The sequence below is a fragment of the Hyalella azteca genome, unplaced genomic scaffold (genome assembly GCF_000764305.2).
Source record: "Hyalella azteca isolate HAZT.00-mixed unplaced genomic scaffold, Hazt_2.0.2 contig7882, whole genome shotgun sequence".
NCBI classification, from domain to species: domain Eukaryota; kingdom Metazoa; phylum Arthropoda; class Malacostraca; order Amphipoda; family Hyalellidae; genus Hyalella; species Hyalella azteca.
The window spans coordinates 187,874-196,796 of NW_025937992.1; the positions used below are offsets into that span (position 1 = coordinate 187,874).

Here is an 8,923-nt window from a genome sequence, read left to right on the forward strand (position 1 = left end):
ATATGAATGTATGTATGATGGTAGTAAAGGTGGGGACCTTCTTTTTTTGTGTGATGGCAGGGGCGCTTGGTGTGTATGGACGTACATACAGGTGGAAAGAGAGGTGGGAAGACAAATTTTTTTTATGTGTGATGGGGATGAGAAGAAAACTGTGGAGCACTTGTTGATGGAATGTGAGGCTCATGAGAGAGAGTGATAGTTTATGCTGGGGGAGATTCTGAGTGAGGGAGGTGAGATTAACGAAGTGGGGTATGAGAAAACAAGCAAAGAGTGGATGGCAATGATTGTGGGCCTGTCTGAGGGAGAAACTGTACTTATGTTTGAGAGTGTGAAGAGATATTTGAAAAAACGTGTAGAGGATGAGGAAGAGGAAGGAGGCGATAAGAGTGGGGTATTGAGGAGTGGAGGTTTGAGAGAGGGGAAGGTGGATAGGCAAAGGTGACCGTGCCGAATGTTTTGGTACCTTGTTTCAATTTTTTTAGGAGGTTGACATGTATCACTGAATGTTTCAATCTTTTAGGATTGCAATGAATACTAATTATTTGAACATTTCAATAACTGCCGGGTGCGACGTGAACTATATATTTTTTACGTAGAAAAAGAATTTTTATGCAGCGTGAATGATTGATCTAAAGGTCTTGACCGGAGGTCATCACGCACCCAATTCCGTTCTCATTGATTTGACCTGAAAGCCCAATAAAAGCCTCTCACACTCGTCTCTTTACTGACCATGTACCTGCCGGTGGATTACTATCGCGTGCAGCCCTGCATATAGCTTAACGAGTTCGCCAGCAAAACTCGATCAATCTCTGAGACTTGGATTCTGATCCATATTATAGTGGCTGTCTTGGTTTGAACTCGAGTTGAGTGACCTTATGAGCTGATTACTGGGTAGAGACGTTGCTGGTCCACTTAAACCCTAATGCTTTTAATTCAGTTCAGATGCTAAAAAGTTTAATTATTATCTATACTTAAACCATCAGATGATGCAAGGCAAGCATTTACATCCTCCATTCATTACCTAAATATAATCCACAATGTGGTTTTTTAGTCCTTAGAACCTCTTGTGTGTGCGCTATTGATTGTGGTGCCGAAGAACTCGTAAACTGCGATATAACTTCAGTAATTTTTTTTAATGAAAATTCATCAATTATTTTCACGCGTCCATCTAATTAACTTTTATGATCTTTTATCTAATGAACTTTTATGAAAAGCAACTTTAGATTGCTTTTCATTTGCAGATCGAGTTGAAAATTTTCTAATACTGAGTGGCAAGCAACTTATCGAATTCCAAAGTAATCCCGAACTTTTCTACCTATTTAGAATTTCAGTTTTCTCTTCAAAAGTATATTAAATGCGTTCGAAGACTCTATAGATAGGGTCGTGGGTTCAAAGTCTGATTGAGAAATTCACTTCTAAACATTATGCCTCGTAATCACGACCATCATTTCTAACATTGGCGAAATATTAGTGAAAACGAACACTTAATTCGATATTGTCGACAATAGACCACTATTTTCACAACTGCTATAAATAATATTCCGATAAAAAATTACAGAATTTCTACAAAATTATTCTCAGGTTCTTCATACACATTCAAGACCCAGGAATTATTGTTATTAGTACTCATGCAGGAATCCTATATAGTTTTCACAGCAAATCCATGGTGTTTAAAATCTGCAAGATTTATCCAACTAAACAAGGCATCAGAAAATCATATTAATTCAAAACTTACATCCGATTAATCCTATAAATGAAAGCGAAACACCGCCAAAGTTGATGTTCACGAGCTATTTAATCAGATTCTGTTTAGAGAATTGAACGCTACTGGAATTATGCAAATCAGGCAGGTAAAAGTTAACGTGGCAGGTTTAAAGGGACAGTTAGTTACTTCGAAATAGCCAATGAACCAGATGGGCTTGTGTATCCAGTGTCTTATAAGGACAGAAATGAATCTGTGAAGCTGCCGCGTATGACGCATATAATTCTAAAAGAGAAAGTGATTGACTACTAAATTATATTAGTTCACATCATTCTTCATGGGATGACATTCATTCTTCTTCAGCTCCATCATCCGCTAATTCATCTACGCATGTCTCCTCCTTGAAAGTCCTTTCTTTCAAAGATCGCGCCTGTATGAGCATCCACTTTAAGGTTCGCTTGTGTAGACCTGCACCTCAGTGATCTCCAGGTAATGGTACGGCCCTCCCTGTTCCTTCTTGACGACGAAGTACCTGCCGCACAGGGGAGTGGTTGGAGTTATGTGCTGCCAGACTGGTGTGTTGGTGGCCGTGTCCAGCACGGGCTTTGCGATGAAGGCGAACTGCTCGTACACGCCCGCGAAGACGCCATCAGTGACCACCGTGTTGCCCACGTACAGCTGTTCGGAAACAAGAGGATTTGCAAGTGAGGCTACATGTTTGGCTGCATAAATTTACGCCAAATTAAAGTGTTAAAAGCAATTTTACTGCAATGTCATCACGATATGTACCACAGAGTACGGGAATAATTCGACGTTCTGAAAGTTATCTGTCAGCTCCATTGATCGACACAACCCACTGCGGAATGAAAAAAAATTCTGATCATAAATCTATATAGTTCAAAATATGTTACGATTTTTAGATCTGGTAATTGGTTGTGGATACAAACTGGAACCAAATCTATAGACATAGACGGAATCGGTAGGTTGCAGAGGTTGATATTCAACTGATGTTCAACTTTTATTTGAGTAATGCAATGAATGCAATAATCATATTCACAGCGTATGATTGTGTTTGCACTTAATTACTACAATATATAATGAATGAATAGCTCCCTGACCATGCTCTGGCGCTTCACCGTAATGTTGTACCCATCATATCTAGGTGGCATTTACGGTGATTTTGCAATTTCGACTATGAAGTTGCACTCACATCTAGAGTTGCACTCACTTTTGAAGTCACACTCACGGTAATGTTGTGTGCTCGTTGAATGAGTGCCACACCATCTCCTTTCTCGATGCGCGGCAGCAGCGACACGCTCACCACAGCGTAGGGCTTCAGGAGATCAATCAAGAGGTACGGGTACATGTCGTCGCCGGAGGAGAATAAGCCGGAGTGGAAGAAGTTATACTTCTCGGTCGAAACGCCGTCGTTGGCGTATTGTGGTTCCCTGCACACCGCAAGAGGCTGCTCACTGGCCAGCTTATCAAGTAAGTAAACAATGCATCACGGTGGAATAGAATTTTTGATTAGTACATCTAGTAAGAGCGCATTGTGCAATGAATATTATTCTCAAGAGTCACAAAGGTATACATACATATTCAGAAGATGAAGTATAATTATATGAGAATTCATTTAGGCAATTTCGAGATGAATTGAAATTGTGCTTTCAGAAACAAATGCTGGTAAATCATTGTAAGCACTCTATTATTTAATCAAATGTCGGAAGGAAATTTACAAAGATTGTGCCAAAGTTTTGGCATCACCACGAGAACGGTTCTCACCAAACATGCGCAACCCAAGTCATCCTGTTAGCTCAACTCAAGCAAGCTAAGCACTTACGGCAGATACACTTTCAAGCGTTCAGCAGATCACCAAACGCTGAACTTATCATACACTTACTCAGCTAAGAGCATAGTACTCACAGTACCATTTAAAATTCATCACCTATATGCCGTGTTGATTACTTAATACCTGGAGAAGCATTTTCAATGAAAGTAGTAACCAAACTGAAAGTGACATACCTCACTTGAGGAAACTTGTACCGCCACAGGTAGACATTTGCAAACAAAGCTAACCCAGAGCGAAAGTGTAAAAACATTGAACACCAAGACGAGTCAGCATCGACCACCAAGTTAATAACATTTGTCAGTCTTAGCTTAAAACGATGTATCTTCAAATTAAATTGACCTAATAGTCATAATTCAATACCTTTCAAATATATGTCAATATACCATTAGCGAAGAAAACGGGAAAACACGTGTTTGATAATTTTTTGCATCAGTAGTGTAACCAATCAATTGAAAGCCCCTGTGTATCTATTCACAAGTGCGTATAGTAAAGCCATCACTCACAGAGGGCGCAGCCGCAGGCCGCAAATTCAAAAATTTTACTCTTGAATAAGCCCTGGAGCCACCGCCTAGCTTCACCGTGCATTAACTTTACTCAGTCTCAGAACTAGAAGCCGCAGACTAAGCTTGAACTCCGTAATCCAGACAAGCGACACACTGCCGAAAGATAATAGCGCTGTAGGTCTCCAGCCTATGCTTAAGCATGCTCGCTCATAAGCAGGCAGTTCCCCATCTGGCTGTACCTACTCCGGCCTAACCTCTTCTGGCCTAACCTATTCACGCTGTCCCGGCTCACAACCTTCTTGCAGCCAATGGCTGGCTCTACCAGCCCACTTGGACCGCCTTTCTAACTTCTTACAGCCAATGAGATTAGAATAGGTCCACTCAGGTTTGTTTTGGTTGGCGAAAGGATGCAGCTTTTATAGGTTAGGCCTGAAGAGGTTAGGCCAGAGGAGGTTTAGCCAGATGCATTATGGCCATGTTTACCTCTAGTAAGCTTATTTTGTGGCTGTGGACATCCGGCGCTATGGCTTCGAGCACTTGACTTCATAGGCCGTTATACCCTCTAGCGTTCTTATACCTATGTGAAGGAATATGAACTAAGTGTGAAGTTTGGCAAAGCTGGCCTCCGGCATGCGCCCCCACTCACATACTTAGCATTTCCACAGTTTCAATCTTTACCGATCCTTGAAATGTTCATTTCCAGCCTGATGGTCCAATCAAAAGAAAACTTGATTCGCATGTATCAAACGCGTAAATAACATGTTTCTTCATCATAAGAGCTACTCACCAATTGTAGGGTGGATTTGAGGGGTATGAGGACGACGCATTCACAGGCTTCCCCCTGGCAACCTCGACCAGCGGGCCCTGGCCACCTGCCAGCTGACGGTACAGCCCCGTGTTGTAGGGGGGCAACACACCCGAACCCAGCAACACGCACCCATCTGTGTGTGGTTACGTGCCTCTGACGAGTGCATAGTGAAATGATCTAAAATAAAAGTGCTATGCGGGCCATCGAATTGACTTGTAATTTGGATTATTAGTTGTAAATTAACCTTCTTCATAGGATTTGATGATTTCTGCATTTATGGTTACTCGTCATGGAATCTCTTTTTTCATGGAATCTACCTAATTTAGCATCGGTTCGATGGAACTGAATGGATGTTTCAAATTATACTTCAGATAATATTTAATGTAATTAGAAGCAGATGAGTACTAATGCAACTCCTGATAGTGATTAATGAATTAATATTTTTGTCGTCTCTTAGGTTTATTTGAATTCAGAGCCTAAGGTCATATACTGTAAATTCCTAAATTGTAAACGAGTTTCAGTTTAATGCATTATTTTTTAAGTATAAGGATGTATATGACTAATAACAATATTATGCTCGGAGAGTACTAGCGAGAAACTTCACGATAATTCTGGAAAGTTGCTGGAAAGCCTTTTTGATTAAGTTAGTCTGCACAGGATAAAATAATAAACATTTCCTACGATTGGGTTTATGTTAAATAAATTGTTAAACTAACCGTCCCCAGTGATGGCGTGCACACATCCCTCCCGCAAGCACATGTTCATGCATGCCAGTCTTTTTGCGCCGGACTGGCGCTTGATGTGCGTGAAGCAGTTGCCCGAGGCGTAGATGTCCAGGCCGGAGCGCTGCTGCGCGTAGACGGAGTAGTTGCTGGGGCAGGCCATGCCATCGCACAGCCAGTGCCCGGGCACCTGCCACGCCTGAATCAGCGCCAAAAAGAGCGCCAACGGCAAGCCTAATGACATTCTAATTTTACCTGGCTAATAGGCAAAATGTATTATGTAGCACACAAAACAATCGTAAGATACTGGGCGATCTGGGAAGAAAATGAATTTCGAAATTGAGCCGATTGAAGTAGTTGCACAAACTTTAGGAATACCAAGTTTACTCTGAATATTCATGTCCAGTAGTTTTCAGATACTTATATAAAACATCCTTAGTGAAATGTCATTCATGAACGCTCCACAAGGTTGTCATGAGTTGTGAGGATTGAGAATAAAGAACAGCGAAAACTGAGGGAAAAGCATATGAAGTAGCAGAGGGTGGAAGAACATTTAAATAGTTTACGTGTGTAAGTTTTATTGTGTGAATGATTATCTTCTTAATTCCGGAGATAGAAGTTATGGAAATTTAAATGCTCATGAGTTCAGCAAACTTTCTCGCCGGTCTACATGCTTAGAATTGTAAATATGCATAGGAATCTTTAGACGGATGGTTTAGCATAAAGTCATTTCAATTAAATTTTACATGCTCATGTGCCGTTGTATCAAATTATTTTCACTTGAGATAATTAAGCTTGGACCGTAAAAATTACACCTCTGGTCATATTTTGGTATGGTCATATTATGGTAGCCCCAATTTGGTCATATTTTTGGTATGTAATGAGGGCTACAATATTTAAATTCCAAGCATTTCAATTTGGCTACCTAATTATATACCTCCGTCCGAATAAAAATCGAAAACTCCTTAAAATTGAAACAGTTTTATAATTATCTTACGAAAAAGTCCTTTACATTTAGGAGATTGATATCTTCCATCAACAATTGCGGATCGATCGGAGGGTTGCGTGACCTGTCATAGCAGCGACTAACTTAACCCTTTACCGCCAAATCGGACTTTCAAGTCGCCTTTCAAAAAAACACTTGTATAGGGACTATTTCTCACTCGTATGGCTCAGCAGCCCAACTGGCCTTCAGATTACACTGCTATGCAAAGCTCTGAAAGAGAATGAGCGGTTTGTTTACATTCGTTCGTCAGTTGCCCAGCGTTGCCAGATGGTATATTTCTATACCAGATTTCACAAATCTGGTATTTTCAGAAGGTGTCTGGTATGAACATTTTAGATCTGGTATATTTGCCTAAATCTGGTATTTTTCTGGTATTTTCTGACTTACTGCAAATTTACTGCATGAAGTTCCACCTCTGAAGTTTGAACTTCCTCCAACGTAGGCGTGGATTATATAGATTACCATCAGAGTGGCGCGAATAGAGGTTTCCCGCCATTTTTGGAACCGCAAGTATACCGCTTGATAAAATAACCCCAATTTAATTGTTAACATTTAACAAAAGTGCTTAGTGCAATATGAGCACGAGAGTGATGATCCTCGATTACTTACTGATCAGTGATGAACTGATGATATGGCCTAGGACGAGTGAGGTTATCGAACCGATCTTTGCGACTCAAGCTCCACCATTTTTGTTTGGTGGTTTTGAATTCTAGAGTTCCACTTATTGGAGTGCCACTTGAATTCTGGGGTGCCATTCAATATTTCACTGATCTTGACAATTATCATCCATTCAGGGAACTGGCTGCCTACTGCATCACTTGTCTACTTTGACTTGTCTCCAAAGCATTCGTGGTGCAAGTGTTTTCACGTCACCTATGTGAAAAACAAGCAACGGAATAAAATTTCAACTAAGGTACTGGAGTCCCTTATTCGGACCAAAAGCTATCTGCTCAACCGCAACAAGTGATCACACCCGAAATGTTAGATTAATGCAATATGGAAGCATGTACGAAAATAAGCAAAATGAAGATGACCTGTTTCCGTGGCTTGTTCATGTTGAGCGAAGAGGAAAAAGTGCCACATTGACACTGATAAAAAAAGGAAAAAGTGTCAATGTAATCGAACACAGGAAAAGAAAATTGTCAAAATGTTCCAGAGGGCAAAAAATATAACGTGTTCAATTTGGCTAATTATCGTCAAGCTAGATAACTGCACAGTACAACATAAGTTAATTTTTTTCTAACCAACGTTTCTGACGAATAGTTTAATTAAATTTTGAGGTATTAGTCTGTTTTTTAACGATAGAATTTCTGGTATATTTTTGGTATTTTGAGCTAGGCAATCTGGTATTCTCGCCAAGAAAAAACCTGGCAACACTGCAGTTGCCCGCCAACTTCCGTGGCGTTATGATATGCGACGCTGCTCTTGTAACTGTCCCTGATTTGACGTGCAATGGAGGATAAACCAGGTTAGAAAATGTTTCAAAATAATTTGTGCATCTTCACTGATATATAAAGAAAGAAAACAATTGCATACATCAGATATTGAGGTGACATTGCTCTAATTCCATTAGTATTTATCGGGTGGATTTAGAAATCCAGTTGGGCTCAAGGTGCCATGAAAGATAGTGGATTTGAAAGTACATCTGGGCGTTGAAGTTGGATAAAATTATGTACAAATTTTTTTTATTTCTAATTTTTGAATGAACAGCGATATTTTTGTCATATGAAAGATAATATTTTATAAATTTCATATTTTTAACATGTTATCAGGAAAACTTTATACAGAATAATCGCTGTTATCCTTTCATTCCCTCCACGAAAGAGATATTGTTTTCGACTGTTTGTTCATTGTAGTTATTTTTTTCAGGATCATCGCGCAACATACTACCTGCTAGTATGTTTTATTCCAAAGCAGCAAAACCCATTGTATTGAGAGAAAAACGCATGGACAGAATGATCGTTTCAGAAGATTTTGACAGTGAATCAGATGGGTTAGATCTATCTGAAGATGACGACATAGAAGATCCTACTTATATATCTATTCTATCTGATGATGAGGATGCAATCCATGATGAAGAAGAAGCTGTAGTCTTGCATATTGATGATGTAGGCGGAAACAATAATGACCCACAAATGGAAAGACCAAAGAGGAAAAAACAAAAATCTAATTATACCTGGAATTCTGTAACAGGAAATCAACCTCCAAAAGAAACTCCTCCTTTTTTGGACATATCAATAGATGAAGATGATGAAATTCTGTCACCCATGACCTACTTCAAAGGGTTTTTTCAGATGATTTTTTGGACCAAATCGTCCACCAATGCAATATAT

General features: G+C 39.8%; 1 protein-coding gene across 1 annotated transcript; it reads right to left on the reverse strand.

Moving 5' to 3' along the window:
* Nucleotides 1–1,771: 1,771 nt before the first annotated feature.
* On the reverse strand, nucleotides 1,772–5,865 carry LOC108681381. Its single transcript, XM_018170400.2, has 4 exons — nucleotides 5,579–5,865; nucleotides 4,842–4,995; nucleotides 2,949–3,150; nucleotides 1,772–2,380 (listed from the first exon to the last, which is right to left on the reverse strand). Exons 1-4 carry the CDS (start codon nucleotides 5,826–5,828, stop codon nucleotides 2,150–2,152), a joined length of 837 nt encoding a protein of 278 aa, XP_018025889.1. The 5' UTR covers nucleotides 5,829–5,865; the 3' UTR covers nucleotides 1,772–2,149.
* Nucleotides 5,866–8,923: the final 3,058 nt, after the last annotated feature.

What these genes read in the sequence shown, in the direction of transcription:
- LOC108681381 (XM_018170400.2), bottom strand. Translation starts at nt 5,828, where the DNA reads ATGTCATTAGGCTTGCCGTTGGCGCTCTTTTTGGCGCTGATTCAGGCG. An exon ending in TCAAATCCACCCTACAATTG is followed by an intron (nt 3,151 to 4,841) that starts GTGAGTAGCTCT and finishes TGCGGTGTGCAG; the next exon opens with GGAACCACAATACGCCAACG. An exon ending in AACGAGCACACAACATTACC is followed by an intron (nt 2,381 to 2,948) that starts GTGAGTGTGACT and finishes GTTTCCGAACAG; the next exon opens with CTGTACGTGGGCAACACGGT.